The following is a 21864-nucleotide window of genomic DNA, read 5'->3' on the forward strand; positions in this document are numbered from 1 at the left end:
ATGTCCAACAGCAGCTCCATCAACGAGTTCCTCCTGCTGCCGTTGGCAGACACGCGGCAGCTGCAGCTCCTGCACTTCTGGCTCTTGCTGGGCATCTACCTGGCTGCCCTCCTGGGCAACGGCCTCATCAGCACAGCCGTAGCCTGCGACCAGCGCCTGCACACCCCCATGTACTTCTTCCTGCTCAACCTGGCCCTCCTCGACCTGGGCTGCATCTCCACCACTCTCCCCAAAGCCATGGCCAACGCCCTCTGGGACACCAGGGCCATCTCCTACGCAGGATGTGCTGCACAGCTCTTTTTCTTCTCATTCTTCATGTCTCATTCTTCTCCACGTGCCTCCCTCACCTGGCCGTGGTCTCCCTGTTTCTCAGCACTGCCTTTTTTGCCTACCTGAAGCCCCTTTCTGTCTCCTCCCCATCCATGGATTTGATGATGGCAGTTCTGTACTCAGTGGTTCCTCCAGCAGTGAACCCACTCATCTACAGCATGAGGAGCCAGGAGGTCAAGGATGCAGTGAGGAAAGTGATAACCAAATGTGTTTCATTAGCAGTGAACTGCCCATCTTTTCGAATTCATGCCTTGTAATGCAGCTTTTTACTGAATCAAGCTCTCTTTTATTGTTAGTTTTGTGCCACTTTAGATGTGTAATTCTTATTTATTTATTTATTTATTTTTAATATTGTAATGGTTTTCTTAAAAATATCATTACTCAAATCAATTCCTAATCAGCTTGTACCTTTGTAGTTTAGCCCAGAAATGCTGTACATAATGAACCAGGCTCCCTGTGAACCTTAACATAATAAAGGACATGCAGTGATTCTGTCTGTCCTCCTTCTTGTGAGACATTTCTGGAACTGTCGGGGTCGGATGTTCTCGGAAACCCACAGTCCAGCAGGAAGCACACAGCTGTTCATCAAACTCTGCAGTGGCTTCAGCCTGTAACAGCTGACAGGCCATCCCTGGGCTCCTGGCTGGGGTCTGTGCTTTCTGGCTCACATCTGCCAGTGCCTCTGAGAGGCCATCAGCAGCAGCTGGTTTGCACGTTGGTATTCAGGTCCCCTCTTGCTCATTCCCTGTGAGACCCTGCACAGGACAAGTTCTTGGATGTGGGTTATAATGTCAGACGTTTCTAAGCTTCCTTCAGGGCTTCTTCCACTTCGTACTCAGAGGTGGTCACTGCCTGCAGGATGGTCTGTGGAACAGAAATTGTGCACAAAGCTCTGATAGGTTCTACAGGAGCCATTCTGGAGCATAACCTGGTAGGTAGTAAGCTGTACTAATGAGATGACTTACACAGGAGGTTAGGAGAAGCCTGAAGAACGCAGGTGAGAGACTGAGGGGTGGGAAGAGGAGCCTACATGCCCTGCTCATAAGCATCCGCACCAGCCAAGGTGACCCACCATTACCACTGCTGAAACACACCCGCCACTGCCTCAGTCTGTTCACATCCACTCTTTGGTCTCCAGTAGCATTCAGCAAGCACTGTTGAATGTCAACAAGTGCAACCTTTTCCTGCTTGTGAGAATTCTATGGCACAACTTTCCTTCATGTGCACTTCCATGTCAAAAGTCATTCTGTCAGACTGCCCCTCTGCTGACATCTGTCACACGGCTGCAACACATAATGGGATGTTGATGGAAGGGTTCAACTCTACAGACACATCTCCAACATCCGCCTCTGATCTTATGGCCTAGATAACAAAAGAGGGGGTATTACTTTTGAAGCTGATCATATCTGAGTTAACAGTTGGATGACCTGAGAGGTCATTTCTAACCTAAATGATGCCATGATGGAGAGATCGCTGCAGGGGAGGCTGTTGGCTGAGAAGCCTGAGAACTCAGACCACGTCACATTTCACTCGTTCAGTGTCTGACTGTTACAAAAGCCTGAGTATTTCTTTTTAGATGTCATCAATACAACCAAGGGGTTTTCCTAATAAGAACTTTTCACGTGAAATTGCTATCAAGTGTCATCCACCTGCTTTGCATTGATCTCAAAGACAGTCTGTACCGCACCTCAGCCAAGATTCCTCAGTGATGGCGATACGAGCAATTGGTTGGTTCTTCCCAAAAGAACCCCAGAGTAGGGGCAATTTCACATTACATTTAAGTGCAGTGAATGAGGCAGCACTGATCAGCTCTGACAAATACTACGCAGAGCAGAAGCAGTCCAAAGGAAGCTCTTCCAGCTGGCTGCTCTCTGGGCAGTTTCCAAAGTAAACATTCACGTGTTCTTCTCAGAGATGACCCACAGCAGCTCTCCTGTTTATGGGAAATGCCCCGTGAAAGCTGTGACCAGCTGGCTGTTCTGCCAGATGAAGCACTTCAAATTGGCATATCATGCTTCCTTGTAGAATCCTTGAGTTGTTTGCAGTTGTAAGCCATTTATCATCTCTCTATTCTTTCTTTCCTTTCATGCAGATAAAACAAGACTCACTTTCTTTGAAGCCATGACAGGAGGTTGGGTCATCACAGGAACAAAACCCGTAGGACACCTTTGTTCTGCTGGAGCTCAACCACACAGCCCAGTGACTTCAGAACCTAATCAGGTACCTTCAGCCAATTTTCACCCCCAGCCTTGGATTCCGTGCCTGTGTGTCCTAATGACAAACTGTCCTCATGGACAGAAGCAGCACTACTGCCATCTCAGAAAGCAATGCATATTTCTAGATGTAACATGGGGACTTCTGCTCTTGGTTATGTAAAAACAGCAGAAAATATATGACACATCTCTTGACGTGACTTAAGTGGTCTTGTCCCACCCTAATGATGCCAAGATTCCATAGTTCTATGGTGTTGTGATTTCATGGTTCTGTGATTCCACCACTCACTGATTCTATGAGTCTGTCATTCCATGGTTCAGGTAATCCAGGATTTTGAGATTCCATGATTCTATAAGTTTTGGTCTTTGTCTTTTGCAGCAATAAATGAGGAGGGAACACATCAGCCATAGCCAAGTTCTGTTATTCACTCCTGAGCTCTTGCTTGACAACAAAGGCACTGAGTGAACACTGCCAACCTCCCTGTGTCTAAGTGTCCCCGTCACCCAACTGTCCCCACAGCCCACACAGAATTATAGAATGGCCTGGGTTGAAAGGACCACAATGATCATCTAGTTTCAATCCCCTTGCTTAGTGCAGGGTCACCAACCACCAGACCAGGCTACCAGTGCTCCATTATGTCTCCGTACTGCCGTGATACACTCATGTCCCCATGATGTTCCCGTATCTTCATGTCCCCATATCCCTGGGACCCCTTGCCTTCCAAATGTCTCCGTAATTTCCTCTCTACCCATGTCCCTATTGCCCTCACACCTCCCATTGTCCACAAATGCTGTGTCACAGTTGCCCAAATGTTCAGCCTCACACCTTGCAGCCTCACAGGAACGGACAGAACTCAGGGATGAGTCCTTGGACAATGCCTTGACATGGGGACAGCATCATCTCTGGGTGGCCCTGGGGGTCAGAAAGGACGTGTGTGCTGAGCACTGGGACCTGAGGGCTTTGGGCTCAGTGCCATCGTGATCCCAGCACTCAGTGTTCTTCCTCTGGTCCCTGCTTCCTCCTGTTTCCTTCTTTCCAGAGGAAGATGAAGGCAGCTGTGCTCAGCCTCGTGATGCTCCTCGCTGCCCTGTGCTGCACAGTGGAAGCTCAGGTGAAGCATCCGTGGGGAATGTGGGCTGGGGCTGGAGGTGATTTGCCTTGGTGGTCCCCGATGCGAGCATCTCTCTCATGATCTGTCCTACTCCTCTCCCCACAGCCAGTTCTGCAATTGCCTCCCTCGGAAGCTGTTCTGGTGAGTGCTTGGGCAACCACACTGATTGTGCCCAAGAGTGGCCCTGCAGGGAACTCTGCAGGAGCAGGTGGGGTCTGTCCCTGCCTGGCAGAGGCCACCCCTCTATTTGGCACATCCAAATTTCTTCCATTTGCACCCTACTAATCTATACTATGGGTTCTCCAAATCCCTTCTCTTGGCGGTTCCTAATGCCCTCTCTTTGGGTCCCCATATCCCATCCTTTTGGCACCAACAGATCTCCTTTCTTTGGCAACCCGATTCTCACCTCTTTAGGTCCACAATCCCCTTGTTTCATTTTCCCTGATTGTCCCCTCTTTGAGATCCCTGTTCCTCTCTGTTTGGTCCCCCCAGCTCTTTTGGCAGAGCTATTCCCCTCCTTTGGGCCCCTCAAGCCCCTACCCTCTTGCTATGCCCAATCCTGATCCATGGGCAGAGGCGCACACAGACCTTGGCAGCCATGGGGGTGGGGGCTTCCCTGGGACCAACCAGGCAGCTTGGATGGGGTCACCCTGTGATCCCCCAGATTCAAATTCCCTCATGGCTGCCCCACGGCTCTTCTTCCACAGCAACCGCCACGAGATGTTAATGTTGTCATTCCTGGATTGGTGAGTTGGGTGACCCTGGGGTGAGGGTGGGGCTGGGATTTCTTGCTGTTCTCAGTTCCCCTGGGGCTTGTGGACACCCCTGCAGCCCCAAGGCTGCTGTTGGGCTCCCTCCAGATGTGTGAGGGCAATGGGCAGGGGAAGGAGGCAATGGGGGCAGTTGGGGCTGAGCTGGCTACAGGACCATGCCTTGGCCATGATGTTCTAGTGCCCACAATGGGTCCCTGCACCTTCAGGGTGCCCCAGTGTGTCTTATTGCCCCCATTGTGTTCCATTCTCTCCATACCCTTGGTGTGTCACTAACAGCCCCTTTTTCCCCAGAAACTGCTCAGCCAGACAAATGAGAATCCCCCACGTGTGAAACGCGCGGCCTTAGATCTACATGTCTAGGTGAGCAGCACAGGGATGCCTACAACACCACAGAGCACTTGGTGGACCCTGGGTGTATCTGGAGCCCTGAGGACCAGGAATCAGGGGCTGGGAATTGATGGTATGGAGGGGACTCTCCATGGCCTCTTCCAGGGAAATCCGGGCACTGTCACCTCCAGCCCTTCCCTTGTGCTCTATGGGGCTGTGCAGAGGAACTGATCTGGAGGGGGCAGGCTCAGGGTGCTCTATGGATGGCCCAGAGTCACCATGCAGGTGGGAAAGGGCCTGTGGCTTCTGTCCCCTGGGGACCCACATCCTCAGGGCTCTCTTGGCTCTTGGCTGCTGTCAGTCCTCTTGCCCTAAGTCCTTGGGGACAAACCCTGCAGGGACAAGGCTCCTCCTTGCCGATGATGCTCTCTGACATCCTCTGATGACCATTGCTGCCCTCTGATGACCAGCGTTGCCCTCTGATGACTAATGAAGACCATGATGATCAATGACACCCTCTGATGATCAATAAATCCCTCAGCAAAGCTACACACTGTGTGTCTGTGTCCTTGTTCTCATGCTCAGCACGGACTGCCTGGATCTCTCCCTGCCTGCCAGTGGTCACCTCAAAGTGCTAGGAAGCTTCCCCAGCTCCATGCCATGCACACCGTTTCATGCACCCTTGTGGGCTTCCCCACCCTCTCTCATCATCTGCTCTAAAGTCCTAAAGGATGGAGCTCTTTGGGCTCTTTGGGAGCTATTTGGGCCAAGCAGCCCCAATATCCTCCCTCTGCTCTCTCTTAGCTCCTCCATACAATTCCTCCCAAACCTGTTACACTTTGATCGACCTATGCCTGGACACAGTGTGACTACATCACCCTCCTTTTACGCCCTCTCTTACTGCAGCCACTTGTCCCTCCTTTGGATCTGCTTTAGTCCTCTTGCATCAGTGCCCCATCACCCAGAACAAGTTCTGCACATCCCCTCCCATGGACACCTCCAATCTCCCGATGACCAATGAAGCCCCCTGTTGGCCAGTGACACCCTCTCTTGATCAGTGATCACTAGGAAGAGTGGGGAGTGAGCAGATGAGCGTGTGCTACTCAGGCACCTCCTGGATTAAAACACAACACCCACAGAGGTTCTGCTCTTCCATCTTGAGCTCTGGATGCAGCAGAGACACAGAGACAAGGCTTGAACATCCTCCAGCAGCGTGAGATCACTGCAGGCTAAGCCAATGGCCCTGCGGCTTACGTTGGTATCCCTGCTCAGCTGGGATGGGTCGCGCACACCTGGCTGGGCAGTGACTCCTGCCATCAGCTCTGCCTGCACTAGGGCCAAAATTCCTATGTAGCTCATCAGCACCACCAGAATGCCCATGTAACCCAACAGCAGTCCCGAGAACAAGTGACAGACATCCTGCAAGTCTGTAGAATCATGAAATCATAGCATAACCTGAACCTGAACAGTTAATGAGGATCATTAACTGCCACTCCTGGTTCCATGCAGGACCACTCAAAGCTCAAATCATACCTCTGACAGCGTGTTCCCAGTGCTTTTTCAACTCAGCAGCTTGGGGGCATGGCCTCCAGCAGGCTTCCCTTGGTAACAAGGTGGGTGAACTTGTCTCAGCAGAGAGAGGGAGGGGATCTGCCCTTCTGCTCTGTGCTGGCAAGGCTTCCCCAGCAGCACTGTGTTCAGATGTGGAGTCCTCAGAGCAGGAGAGACATGGGGCTGTTAGAGTGCGTCCAGAGGAGGGCCATAAATAGGAACCCAGGAATGAAACACCTCTGCTGTGTGGACAGGCTGAGAGCTGGGGCTGTGCAGCCTGGAGAAGAGAAGGGTGACCTGAGAGTGTCCTTTCAATATCTAAAGGGGGGCTGTAAGAAGGAAGAGGCCAGACTCTTTAGCGGGGTCTGTAGGGATAGGACAAAGGTAAAGAGCCCTGACCAATACCTTCGAGGAGCAGACATTCTCCCTCCGCACAGCCTTTACAGATATAAGCCCTGGAGATAAAAACTCCACTTTCTGGGCTGTCTGTAATTCATTAGCAACGAACCAGCCTAGAAGATTTTAACTGCCTGCAGAGTGGGCTACCTGAAACATCTCTGAAATCCCAGCTGACTACAAGACAAGACACAGTAAGCTCTGGAGATAAATTCCACACAAGTTTACCTTTTAGCAGAACATTACTATTATTTCTACTGGCTGGGAGAAGCATAACTCATGTGCAAAGGTGAAAGCATTACGTAGGAATAAACAGAACCCATGAAGCAGAGCTTGGAAATGAGGAATGTGAGCATTGTGTTATTTCTCTCAGGAAAAACAAAGCTGGGTGACACATCAGAGAAAAGCACAAAGGTGCACCAAGACAGGGCTAGAGGCATCTGACTGATGGAAATCAATCCTGTACAGCACTGAAATGAGACAAATATCTGCTCTCGTACAAAAGTTGATCAAATCAGAAATGTCCCTAAATGCAATAAATAAATAAATAAATAAATAAGGTGTTGATGTTCCATCGTCCAAAATCTGGGAATAAAACTCTCTTAACTCCAATGTGCTGTCACAGAGTGTTATTTCTTTATTCCCTGGACACTTGACAAGCAAGCGTGCTCTCTCAAAGTTCATGTTCTACATTTGAACTGTTCAGACATCCATAACCAGTACATGGGCATACATATTCATTCTTTTCCAATGAATTATTTATCTATGCCGATGTCCTTCTGGGCATGCTCAGTTGCATCTGTGAGGTCGTATGTTCATTTACTTAATCCCCATTTTTCCATCCTCAGCCTCATCACAGAGGCTTTTGGCTGACCCTCGGCTGTTTTTCCCCAGTTTGGTGGATTTCCATTGCTTGGGATGCAACAATGAGCAACTTTCCACCTTGGTGCACTATAATCCAAAACAATAGATGAGAAATCTGAGGGAGAAGTCCTTGCACCTGGTGGGCACAAAGATAAAAGCGGACTATTATGACTCCAGTGTGTCTTGTGAAGCAGAATTGGTGAGAAAAACAAGGCTGTTCACACACCAAGCTATGTTGAAAGTTTCAGAACTAGCACTCATTGATTCCTTTTGCAAAGGACATCATCCCAGTAGGTACCTCAGACACCTGTGTGGGTTCAGCTTCAGGCTAAGGACAAGAAGGACATGAACCAAAACATGCGGGCACAACTAGAGCCAGCAAATATATGTGCTCCAAACAGATCTGAAAATACCTTTGTCTGTAGGGACTGAAGCAATTAGTGCTCCAAATGAGTCATTGATAAGTTTTTCATACCTGCTATGAGCAAGGATACCCAATATTTTCATTAGCCCAAGTCATGCTTATTTTGCATATATTTATCTTGCCTTATTCGTGGTATTTTTGAGGTGTGTTTTGGGTGTGTTTTTTTGTTTTGTTTTGTTTTGGTGATTGGTTATTTTTGTTTGTTCTGTTCTTTTTGTGTGTGTGTATGTTGGTTTCTTTCTACCCCTCATGAATCCACTTATGGATCTGTCTTCACACTGATACAGACTGGTTAGGTTAGCAAATAGGGGTCAGTATATGAATTTAAGGACCAACATCTTTGTTTAGCAAAAGGAATCAATGAGTGCTAGTTCTGAAACTTCCATTTCAGGATAGCTTAATGTGTGAACGGCCTTGTTTTTCTCACCAATTCTGCTTCACAAGACACATTGGAGTCATAATAGTCCACTTTTATCTTTGTGCCCACCAGGTGCAAGGACTTCTTCCTCAGATTTCTCATATATTGTTTCGGATTAGAGTTCACCACGGTGGAAAGTTGCTTGTTGTTGCATCCCAAGCAATGGAAATCCACCAAATTGAGGAATAACAGCTGAGGGTCAGCGAAAAGCCTCTGTGATGAGACTGAGGATGGAAAAATGGGGATTAAGCGAATGTACAACCACCTTAGATGCAACTGAGCATGCCCAGAAGGACATTAGCATATATGAATGCACTGTGGTTTTGTGATTTCTGTTGTCAGTATCCCACATCACAACTTCATGCAGAGCAGTGCCCATCAAAGAGTTCAGGTTCTGGTTCCCTATTACCTCCCTTTGGGGCAGTCTGGGTTCTTGGAGAGGGGAGGCAGCTTCTCCAGAAGGCTTGGCATGAGGAGGAGGTGGGCTGATATTGTGCCCCCCCGTCACAGACTGATATCCTGGGATAACCCCATGACTGAATGAGTTCTTGGAAAAGAATGAATATGTGTGCCCATGTATCTACGTCTGAACTGCTCAAATGCAGAACCTTAACTCTGAGAAGGTGTGTTTGCTTTTCAAGTTGCCCACTCTGTGTCAGAGGAATAAAGAAATGATGTTTTCTAACACTGTATTGGACTTAGAATTTTCTTCATGAATTTTGGATGACAGTGACCTTTGGATGAAGGGGAAAGCCCCTCAGGAGGACTACAAAGATGCCATGAGGCTGCACAGGGAGGAAGTCAGAAGGATCAAAGGCCAGCTGGAGCTTACAATAAAAAGTTCTTTTATAAGTAAGTCAGCAACAAAAAGACTAAGGAGAATCTCCATCCTTTTTTTTGGATGCGAGGGGAAAGAGTGACAAAGGAAGCGGGAAAGGTTGAGGTACTTGCTGCCTTCTTTGCCTCAGTCTGTAGTAGTATGTCCAGTTTATCCCGTGGTGCCCAGCCCCCTGAGCTGGAAGGCAGAGATTGGGAGCAGAATGAAGCCCTCATTATCTAAGAAGAAATGGTTAGTGACTGTATGGGAGATTGGTAATCACAGCCTGAACCTCTGATTAATCAGCTGAGGCAAGTATGGGGTCAGCTGTGGGAGCACAGGTGAGAGTGATGTAGCTGTGCTCCCGGAAGGGGTGGAGCTTGACTCCATCCCCTCTGAGACCTCATTTAAGGGCTGACTCCCACTGGAGCAGTATCTCTTGGAGATCGCTCACCAGGGAGGACTGCCTCAGCTGCTTCAGTCAAGGCACCACCGTTGGTGAGTTTTCCCTTTACTTATTCACTTGTATACCTTCTGTACATTTTGTTTCCATCTGTACATTTAAAACCAATACAGTGACCACCTACACCAGCTAGACACACACAGGTCTCAGATCCCAAGCTGAGATCCACCCAATAGTAGTGAGGGAGATGGTAGATGTGCTCGCCAAGATGCTTTTCACCATTTATCAGCAGTCCTGGCAAAAAGGAGAGGTCCCAGTTGACTAACAAATGTGATGTCCATCAACAAGTAGGGTCAGGTGGAGGATCCAGTATAGGCCTGTCAGCCTGACCTCGTTGCCAAGAAGGTTATAGAGCAGATCATTCTGAGTGTAGTAGCACAGCATGTAGGGGACAACCAAGTGACTGGGACCAGTCAACATGAGATTATGAAAGGCGAGTCCTGCTTTACTAACCTGATGTCTGATCGTGACAAGGTGACCAACTTGGTGGTTGAGGGGAAAGCTGTTGCTGTTGGCCTCTAAACTTTAATAAAGCTTTTGACACTGTTCCCCACAGTGTTCACCTGGAGAAACTGTCTGCCTGTGGCTTGGATGTGTGTGTGCTTCTCTGGTGAAAACCTGGGTAGGTGGCTGTGACCAAAGACCCGTGGTGAATGGAGTTATCCAGCTGGAGGCCATTCAGGACTGATATTCCCCAGGTTTCAGTGCTGGGGCCACTTCTCTTTACTGTTTTCATCAGTGTTCCTCAGGGGTTGGTGTTGGAGCCTGTCCTGTGTAGTACCTTTCTTCATGACCTGGATGAGGGGACTGAGTGCACCCTCAGTGAGTTTGCAGATGGCAGCAAACTGTGAGAAAGCGTTGGTCTGCCTGGGGGTTGGAACATCCTGCACAGGGATATGGATTGCTGGGCTGAAGCCAATGGGAAGCCAATTCAATAAGGCCAAATGCTGAATCCTGCCATTTGGCAACAACAACCCAAGGCAGCGCTGCATGCCTGGGGCAGAATGGGTGGAAGATTGCATGAAAGCAAAGGACTGGGGGTGTTGGTTGATACTCAGCTGAATGTGAGCCAGCGGTGTGGCCACGAAGACCAATGGCATTCTGGCTTGTATCAGAAACTGTGTAGTCAACTGGGCTATGGAGAAGATGATTCCCCTGTGCTTGGCACTGGTGAGGCCACACCTTGAGTACTGTGTTCAGTTTTAGGCTCTTCACTATAAAAAAGACATTGTGGCTCTGGAGCGTGTTCAGAGAAGGACAACAAAGCGGGTGAGGGGTCTGGAGCACAAATCCCGCAGCCCCGCGGCCACACTCCGCTCCAGACCGTCCCTGCCGAGCTGCCGCCCGCCGCAGCCGCCCCATCCCTCGCCGTGCCGCTGCCGCCTTCCACACTCCCCCCCCGGCCGCTTGCAGTACTGCTGCCGCTTTCCGCCCCCCCCCCCACGTCGCTTGCCGCTCCGCTTCTGCCGCACGCGTGTAACTTAGTTAAAGACAAAAATGGAGTGGAGCCGGAGGATCTTTTTAAACCTGGTACAGTAGGTCCGGAGGAACCGAACTTTTTCCCTCCTGACGATAATTTGAAGAGGACGGGAAGGAATAAAAATGTTGCTTCTACAGCCTACTACGGCTCTTTAGAGCAGTGCAGAAAAGAAGCATTATCACGGGGCGATGTTGATATGTTGCAAGCCTTTTCTGTGATGTATCCTGCAAATCAGCCCCCCCGGCGGGAATCCCTTCCCTATGGGGTGGTGAAGGAGCTAAGGAAGTCAGTGAGAGATTATGGAATTCAGTCCTCCTTTACGTATAATCTTTTGCTTGCGATTGGTGACAGTTATGTTATGACTCCTGATGAATGGAAAATTTTGTTACAAACCATCCTGTCTCCCATTCAATACACCGTGTTTATGACTGAATACCGAGATCAGGCTACCATCCAGGCTGTGAATAATTTGACTAACTTAAACAGTATTGGCATGGAGGAACTCATGGGGGAAGGGGCCTGGGCAGCACCTCAGGCCCAAGCAGAGATGGACAGGCAATGCCTTGAACAAGTTAAGACTTTGGTGTTGCATGCTATCCGTCGGATACCTGATACTAATTCTTCTAATGCCTCATTTACATCAATTAAGCAGGGGGCTGCCGAGCCCTACATTAAATTTCTTGACCGTTTACAAAATACACTAGGGAGACAAGTGGAAAATCAAGCTGTCCGGGATATTTTGCTTAAGCAATTAGCAGTAGAAAATGCAAATACAGATTGTCGACAGGTTTTACAATCATTAAAGAATGCAGATCCATCCATTGCTGACATGATTAAAGCCTGTCAAGATGTAGGCATGGAATGTCATAAAATGGCCTTGCTAGCAGACATGCTGGCAGCCCGACTTGATGCAGGGACAGCTCAAAGAATGAAGTGTTACAACTGTGGGCAACTTAGTCATATACAAAGGGACTGTAAAAAGCCCAAGAAAACAAATAAAAATGCTCGTGCTGTTCCAACTCCACCCTGTCCCCGGTGTGGGAAGGGGCTACACTGGGCAAGACAATGCCGATCTAAACTCCCTTTTGCTGCACGGCCCTGTGATTTGCTGGGAAATGGGAAGAAGAGTGCAAGACCGTGTGCTATGACAACAAATATGGTCCTGAATCAGTCAGCCACTGCCTGGCCAGCTCACTCAGACCAGCCACCACCGGCAACACAGGAGTGGATTTGGCCACCATCCAGTCAGTGATGCTGACTGACAGCACTATGACTGTCATTCCAACAGGTGTCACGGGCCCCCTTGGGGACGGGCAAAGTGCCTTCTTGTTAGGACATTGTTCTGTTACATGGATGGGACTTTTTGTTTTACCAGGAGTTATAGATGCTATAGTACTAGTCCAGCAGGCAGTGCAATCTGTCAGTCTGCAAACGTCTGAAGAAAAAGGTGCAACTCAGCTCTCCACTGAGACATTTAGAATGGCAAATTACATCTCATGCCATTCAGCTGCAAACCCTCAAAATAGTTCACCATGTGTAGACACTGAATGATCTGCAAAAATTATTAGCAACCATCAGCTGGTTGCGACTGCTTTTGGGTATTACTACTCACAAGCTACACCCTCTATTTCAGCTACTCAAAGGAGATCCAGATCTAACCTGTAAAAGACAATTAACACCAAAAGCACTGTAATGCTTAGACTCTGTTATAACATCACTGCAATGTCAATACTGCCATTGTGTTTATCCCTTTCAGTATCTCTTATAATAATATCAAGCTCTTACCAACCATATAGCTTGTAATGTCAATGGGATATCACAAGAAAAGATCCTCTCATTATCCTCTAATGGATATTCTTACTGCATGCATTTTCAAAAACCTTTACATCACAAGTGGAAATGTTTGCAATTTTAATACAGTGAGGTCAACTTCATCTACAAATTTGAGCAGCTTTTGACCCTGATTGCATCTAATACTTGCTACTAAAATAGATGTAGATTGGATGCTTGTGCATTCACTGGCTTTACAAACTGCTGTGGTTGAATATACTGAACATCACTCATCCACCCAAACATCAGTTACTGCATGATTCGAGTGATCTGTCCCTTAACTACAAATGTTTTACTTTCACATGTTCCAGTACCTAATGCTGTTACTGTATTTACACCAAGACACACCAAGCAGTGGTTCTCTGGTGTGCAACTGCTCCATGATGGCAGTCAGATGTGCATATCATTGATGGGTCACATCAAGCTGTAGAAGTTGTTGTGGTGGCCCAAGCTTAATAAATTTTTACATTAAAAAAAAATAAAAAAAAAAATATTTATATAATAACTGACTCCTTATATCATTCAGCAGAAAGAAGGATCTTTTCTTAAGGAAATTAACAGCCCTGCTTTGTTTGCACAGCTCAAGCAAGTGTTGCATTATGTCTCTCACCATACTCTTCCTCATTTTATTATGCATATTCAATCACAAACTACATTGCCTGGTCCTTTAACTGAGGGCAACCATAAGGTTGATTGAGCCACAGGCACCTTTGCTGCCACTCAATTATTTCACCAAGCTTGACTTTTGCATCAATTTTTGCATTGAAATAGGAGAGCCTTACAAAAACAATTCCAATTGACAGTGGATCAAGCCCATAACATTATTGTAACATGCACAGATTGCCAGGCTATTGCCCCGTTGCCTCAAATAGGTACAAATCCCTGTGGCACAGCACCTCTTCAGCTGTGGCAAACAGCTGTCACTCATGTTCATGAATTTGGCGGTCTAAAATATTTGCATGTAAGAATGGATATTTATTCTTACATGTTCTCCACAGCACATACAGGTGAATGCAGCTTCAGCACCCACAGACATTGGTCATCTGCTTGCGCTGCTATGGGAATCCCACATACTATAAAAACATATAATGGACCTGCATATATTTCTAAGGCCACTCAAACTTTCCTCTGAGAATGGGGGTCAGACAGATTACAGGCATTCCTCATTCTCCTACTGGACAGGCTATAATTGAATGTCATCACCAAACATAGAAATGCACTCAGTAAACAAAAAAGGGAGAATATGGGAGACACACCACAAGAAAGACTATGAAAGACTTTGCTTGTGCTGAATTTTTTGAATCATAATCATACAGATACAATTCGAGCATTTTGGAGCCTCCCCAATGATCAAGGAATGGCCGATGATTAACGTTCGGAATATGGCCACAGAACATTGGGAAGGTTCCTTACCATTGATAACTTGGGGTTATGGATATGCTTGTGTTTCCACAGGGACTGGCCCTATGTCGATATCTTGCTGGAGCATGATACATTTGGCCTCATCTCAAGGCAGAAAATAGCATCCAGCCCTCATAATGACTGGGATTATGTGTTTCTTGTTGGTATTGTTTTTCAATTTGTTGTATTCTAGATCACTTATGGGTGCCATAGTGAGTGATGAAAAATGGCTGGATTACCCACTGGGCAGCATCACAGTAACAACACAATGGTATGACAAAAGTGGGTGATTTACCTGTGTCATCAACGCAGTCTCAAGACTTAAGAGTTATTAGGCATTAGCTAGATTGTTGTGTGCTTCTTCCTCTATTTTGGTAGTAGATCAAATGCGAATTGAGTAGGATTGTATGAAAATAGCTCTTTTATTGTGATTTCAGCACCCCATTATCAGTAATGCTCAGTTATGATGCTATTAGACTATCAGTTAGCCTTTTCTTAATATGTGGAGACAAAGCATGGAAACGAATCCCAGGCAAAGAGATGACCCTATACTATAAAAGGATAAACTCTCTTTCATCCCACTAATCAGGATTTTAAAAATACGACCATGCATCACTAGAGACAAAGGCGCACACTATCTTACTTTGATTCAACATCTGATTCTAATACAGAATTCAGGAATATTGCTCAACAGGTTTTTTAGTCCACTGGTACATTCAATTGGCTCCTACATCAGGGACCTGAAGGCCCCTGACTGGTGAGTAATCTTGGGACGGAAGAAAGTATTCTGATGGTTTTAAGAGAACTGATATTTGTGGCTATAGTGATGCTCTAACAGGCTTGTCCATTGATATTGATTCTATACAACATGCAACTTTACCAAATTGTGCAGCCATTGATTTTCTGTTATTAGTCTAAATGCTTGTATTGTATAAACCTTGGTGATCATTCAATATCAATGCATCAGAGTATACAAAAGTTGACGATTTTCTCCAATCAGTTTCGGGTACACAGGACCCTCTGGGATTCTTTTCCAGGTTGCAGTAAAGTTGGGCCAAGGGCCTAACAAGGTTTTGTTCTTTTCTTAATTGGTTTAATAGTATTCCTTGTCATTATGGTATGTGTATCTTGTGTCATGGTTTTGTAATGTTGCTGTCAATATTCCACATCATAACATCATGTGCAGTATGGATCATTAAAAAGTTCATACTCCAGTTCTATGGAATAACAACATCCCAAATACTCAGCTCTCAGAAGAAAACTATGTATCCCAGAGGACTTTGCGGCCAGAGATAAGTCACGGTAGGAGGACAAATATATATATAATCTCGCTCCCAGGCTGGAGCTCTCTCTCTCTCGGACTCTCAGAGAGTGGGAAGCATTCCAGCTGTGTCGCCTAGAGTTCACAGTAGGCCTCTCGGTTTTCAGGGACTCTCTCTCTCTCTGTTTTGTTTGATTTATTAGCCTCAATCGTATTGTATTGTATTGTGTTATCTTTTATTCCGCTATCATATTTAGTAAAATAAGTTTTCCTCCTTAGATTGCCGCCACTGTTCTCTTTTCCCATTCCCCTTTTCCTTTCCCTTTCGGGCCAGGGGGCCCTACAGGGTGTCTGCCCCCTGTCACGGGCACAGGTAGATCTAGGTAACCTGTGACACCTTGTCTGTTTACTTACATTCAGCATGTTAACAATCAAAGCCTTCATCAAGTCATGATAACCTAAATGCATCCAGCAATACTGTTACACAGTGATATACAAAATGAAGAAGAAAGCTCTAAACTGGCGAGTTGTGATGCTGTGTATAAGGCGTGATTAAGTTATTCATATGATTAATGTTATTTTCTAGTAGGTTTCCTGACAAAAAATGGAGGAATTGTGGAAATACAATAAAGAATTTTCAAGCAGAAGCTGTGGAGCAAGATAAACAGAATTGAGAAAGCAAGGCTTAGAACAAAGTATACCTCCAGAAGAGGATAAAACAAAGACATGTAACCTGCATTACAGCTCCTTGACAATGACCCTGATTGGAGAAAGAGGTTTACCATTAGGTACTAATGGCTGCAAATCTGGACACAGTGCTCCAAGTTTGTATTTTGTGTCATTTGTAGTCAACAGTGGTTTTCCCCTTAGCTGGGACTACTGGTTTTGGCTCTCTTGCAACCTAGCCTAGCTGTGGTCTGTGAACCTGTATTGGCATGGCGGTGGATACTCCAGAGCCATTGCTGGAGGGAACATCTGTGAAACCAAATTCAGCAGAAATTGGTGTATTCGTGGCCTGCTTTTTTCTTGCATAGCTGCACTTTCACAGAAAGACCCACAGGACTGTGCTCTTTTTTGCTGTCGGGCACTGGAGGAGAACACGGGTTTGTCAGTCGCTAGGCTGAATCACCTGCCAAACATTGGTCTACAATCAAATTGTTGCATTGGCACGCCAGGGAAAGGTCACACCCATCTGCCCCCTGCACCTCCCCAGACTACCCAAAGAAATAGATGCAGAAACCCTCAGCTAGGGTGTATGTGGGTTTTTATTTTCTTAAGAACAGGAACGTGTTGGCCTTTTCCTGTTCTCAGGGGAGGGGAAAGTATTTGGTTAGATGTTATTGTCTTCTCAGTGGCCATGGCCATGCCTCCCACAGCAGTCGGATGGGTGGCTGGAGCTGTGGCTGCCATGGCCGTCTGATCGGTGGTCGTGACCGTGTCTCGAGTAGTGGTCTGAGCGGTGGCTGGAGCTGTGGCTCCTGGAGCTGCTTGTTTGGTGGTTTCCATTTCCTTCCACTCCAGCTTCTGGGAGCAGAGAGGTAAGAGGGTCCCACTCTGCTACACTTTAGCCACTTTTCTTACTGCAAATGGGGACAGGAGCAAAAGGCTCCCATGCCCCTCCCACCCTTCCCAAGCTCCTGCTTTTTGCTGCCTTTTGAGCCCCAAATGAGTCACTGGGAGATTTTTTTGTGGGGGGCTCTTTCTCCATTGAGCAAGTAGAGGGGGTCTTCTATGGGATGTTGGGGGGTTGGGTACCCATGGGTGCTGCAGCAGCCCCCAGTCCCTCTGCTGTCCCTATTGTTCCCTATTTACAGGTGATTTCATATGGGTGGCCCCCAGCCAAGCTGGGGATAGACCCTAAAAAGTGATTCCCATCAGCAGAGTGATGCTGGGTACTCAGGACAATCCCCGGGCCTACAAGGCGGGGAGACACCAGTGGCTCTTTCCCTATTTGTCCTAAAAGTCACCAGGAGGAGGATGGGACACGAGGAACAAGGCATCAAGCTAGGGAACTATTCTAGGGAAGGCAGTGGTGGGGGGAAAGGGACAGCAAGGAACAGAGACCCACCAGCAGCCAGGGTACAGCGACATGGTGGCAGTGATGTCCCTAAAGCCCTGGGGGCTCTGGAAAACCCAGCACAGTCATTCAGTGCTGTGCCTCAAAACTCCCATGTGTTCTGGAAAGGAAAGAGTCCATGACACATGCATGAGACCAGCCACACAAAGCACTTCCCTGGAGTGGGGATGAGTCATCCTCAGCCTTCATCCCCATCCCAGTTACACTGCACAGCACTGCACTCTTCCTTCAGGTGCCTCCACAAGAGGTGAGTTTGGGTTGCGGAACAGGAGGAATTGTCCCTGCATCCCAGTGGCATCCCGCTGCTCCCACAGCCCAGGGCTGCTGAGCGGTGCTGCATCCAAAACGTCATAGCCAAATGAATGCATTTTATCCCCACTTGGTATGTTATTCCTTATTTTGCACTGCAGAGTTCCATAATATTTCCCCTGATGGAGGTGGGACCTTCCTCCATCAGCTCCACCAAGGAGCTCCCTGGCTCCAAAGAGCCATGAAACCTCCCCAGCCGATGCATCAACAAGGAGGGAAGGTTTGGATCTGGCTGCTCCTCACAAAACCTGTGAAACCCCACTTATTCTAGGCCATAGAAAGGCAGAAAGCAGGGGGAGGGCTGCCTTGTTTCCAATTCAGTCAATAGCCATTTCAGCACTGACCACAATGGGATAAGGAACTGGGTCACTGCAGTTAAATTCTTTTTTCCTTTTTGAAGGCTGGGCTGCAATTTATTTAACGAGGAGAATCAGAGAAAGAAGCAGAGGAGGCAGGACAGCAGCCAATGAATCAGAGCAAGCTGGAAAGGGACGAGGAAAGCAGAGATGCTCTTATCTAACTACATGTCTACAACAGGAACTGCAAACGCGAGCAGAAAGAAAGGCTCCAGGAAACTGACGGGGGTGTAAGATGGGAAGCAGTTTGTTTTCCCCAACCAAAATCAAATCCCGTGCATTTAGTACAAATGTTTTCAGAGTATCTTGTAGAAAAGTGCAATAAGCAGAGAGGAAGGCAAGCAGTAAAACGCTGCGGGTAGTGAAACGACCACACAAAAGGAGACCTCCTCCTTCATCCCGTCACCACACATTGCAGGGAAATGTCCTAGCAAGGCAGAGACAACCAGAGCCACTCCTTTTCCCCAGCAACAACAAAGACGCACCATGGGGAGGTGTAACCCCAGGCTGATTGGTTCCAAACCTGAACCACATCAAGCTGATGGCTTGTTTTAACTGTAAAGAATGCCCATTCTGCAACTACATGGTAGGGCCGGCCCGTGCAGATGAGGCTACGTATGGCCATTCAGAAGGCATCTGAAAGATGACCAGAGCTCCGTGCGCAACCACTGTAACTTACCAGCTTGCATACTGCTGTGGCAAGCACATCCCATTTTGGAGAGTTTGCTTAGTACGTGGTGTCTGAAGCCCAAGATGTGCCAGAACACCACTTGCCAGGTCTGCTCCTCCCAGGAACCGGCACTACATGCAGCAGGGTGCACGGGAACACAAGGATGACGTTCAGCAGCACGGTCCTAATGTTAGTGAGGGAAAGATGAGGCATAGCTATGTCTGTGCTGCTCCAGTCCAGCTCTGCCTGCCACTCAGCAGCACTCTGAGAATCTCTCACTCTTAGAAAGACCACACCACTTCTTACCAGACGATTTTATTGTAAATGCTTCTGTATGTTATTGCATTCCTGCACATTGCTGTTCTGGGGAACCCACACATCAAGGCAATGCCTGGGCACCAGCAGACCTCTAAATGCAACCAGGCGTACAAGAAACCTGTAAGCAATTACAGTAAGTCAAGACACAGACTGCTTGCGCTGAAAATGTATTCAATAGCAGGACAGTGTGGGAGGCAGACTGTGGTTTTGCAGCGTAGGCAACGTTTTCTGTATGTAGTGAAAACAACACTTTCTGTAGGTAGTGCTGCCAGCATTTTCTGTACGTAGTTTTGGCCTTGACTGAACTTCTAACCCTCCTTGTTGAAGGCAGCATCCTCCACACATTGTGTAAGTGAGGTGTTGGGTAAGTTATGGGAGTCGTTTTTCTTCCACTAGTTTGGGGAGTTCTGACATAGGTAGAGTTGCGTTACCGAGATAAGACAAGTATGCAGGGAGGAGGGAGAGCCTAGGACAGGACAGAGCAAACGTGCTCAATGGTGGAAATACTGCTCCCCATCTCCATGAGAGGGTCCCGACAAAGAAAACAACAGGATGGTAACTGCCTTATATGGAATGTATCACGGCAGCAGCGTCAGGGAGACTGTGAGCCTGAGACGCTCAAGCAATGAGCGAGCGCCAGGAGAGCATTACCTGCGTCGGGTTTAAGGTACAGAACGGGAAGGGACTGTGCTGAGCGGAGAGCAATTTCTCCCTTGCCAACAGGGGGTGTGCTCCATTATTGCAATAACCAATAAACTTTGCTGCTAGCACTAAGATCCTTGCCTGACCTGAAATGTCTGACTGTGAGTGCTTCTTTACACCGGGGAAAAACACTAAGCAAGAGCACTAAGCAAGAGCACTAAGCAAGAGCACTAAGCGATACCACTCTGTGTATAAGAGGTGGTACTTGGAGCTGTGTGAATTCCTTGGAGAGGCCAAACAGTGTGGAGGCTCTTCTTCTCACAGCTGTGCAGTGCAGGAATGAAGTGTGTTTCTCAGCTTGTACACCTGACAGCATTTTGTTTGCTCGGGCAGCTTTACTCTGAGCAACGTAGAGCTGTCAGGCAGGCTTGGGTTCATTTACCACCATCTCAGCAGGAACAAGATTAGAAATACGTTCTGTAAGTGCACTGCCATTGAAAAAACAGTTTGTCTTGACTGTAAGAATGGTATATGTGAGGGATACAGCACCCCCCCCAAGTGATGACATTGCCCTCGCAGCCCCCGGAGCTTTGTCTGAAAAGAAGTGAAAATACCACAAAGCAGTGCAAAGCAACGGAGAAGTAAGCATAAAAGAAAGAACCAATATGAAATAGCAACAGGAAAAGAAAGAAAAACCAACTGGAAAGAAGAAAGAAAACTCTTTGGAAGGAAGAAAATAATGCCTGTGGGCTTCTATCCCCTCCCCTGAAACTTCCTACGTCCCAAGAGCTTCTGCCCAGTGGGACCAAGTGCAGGACAGCAGGATTTTGCTTGACGGGGGGCAAGGCCAAACAAGGCAGCAGGCTGTGGCTCCAGGCCCACCAGAGCATCCTCTGTGATGTCACAGGTGCCATCACCTGCGCTCCTGGAACCTCTGTGCTGTCACATTCAGTTGCCATGACGATGACGGGCCACCCACAAGGACAGCTGGCACCTGCTTACAGGCACCTCATCTGTGTGTCTGAGAGCAGGCCTGGCAGCAGAGCAGCTTGGCTTCAAGCCATCTGGATTATGGTTAAGTGCTACTATTTAGTGTTACTGTTCATAGTCGAGGGTTGCCCTTTTCCATTAGGGTTTAAGATTACTGTTTTAGAGAAGGTTTAAAGTGGTAACGTGACAGATTTGATTTACCAGTGTTAAAGTTGTCATGACCCATGAGTGTTAAGGGATAAGGTAAATGCTTTAGGATGAGGTTAAAGGTTACTGTTAGAGGCGAGTGTTTAGGGTAAAGAGTTAACAAATTAGGTTAGGATGTAGGGCTTCTCTTTTGATCTAAACTAACGGTTAGCATATCGAAGTAGAGTTCAGAATTCATATTCGGGGCAATGGTTGAGGGCAAAGCTTAGTATATAGGACTAAGGGCGGCCCATTTTTGATTAGGGATAAGGCTATCTCTGCTGCGCTCAAAGGCCTAAGGGCTATACATTTTTAGGGACAAGGGCTAACCCTTTGTCTCAGGGAAAAGAACAGCAGGCTATAAATTAGGCTAAGCGTTACGAGATAAAATTCAGAGATTAAGAGAAATGAAAAAAAGAAAGAAAAAAACCACAAACTGGCAGTAGAGGCACACGGGCAGGAGACACACAGGAGGAAAACCACTAAGGAAATCCACTAAGCAAAACCACTAAGCAAAACCACTAAGCAAAACCACTAAGCAAAACCACTAAGCAAAACCACTAAGCAAAACCACTAGCAAAAACCACTAGCAAAAACCACTAGCAAAAACCACTAGCAAAAACCACTAGCAAAAACCAATAGCAAAACCCATAAGG

General features: G+C 47.3%; 1 protein-coding gene across 1 annotated transcript in view; it reads left to right on the forward strand.

The window, feature by feature from the left end:
- LOC140265252 (olfactory receptor 4S2-like) overlaps positions 1-21864 on the forward strand; it is a 64250-nt gene continuing 42386 nt past the window's right edge. Inside the window, exon 1 of the mRNA XM_072361163.1 lies at positions 1-239. Within this exon, the coding sequence (XP_072217264.1) occupies positions 1-239 (239 nt within the window). The remainder of the gene's footprint in view (positions 240-21864) is intronic.

This window comes from Excalfactoria chinensis, unplaced genomic scaffold, assembly GCF_039878825.1.
Source record: "Excalfactoria chinensis isolate bCotChi1 unplaced genomic scaffold, bCotChi1.hap2 Scaffold_81, whole genome shotgun sequence".
Taxonomy (NCBI): Eukaryota; Metazoa; Chordata; class Aves; order Galliformes; family Phasianidae; genus Excalfactoria; species Excalfactoria chinensis.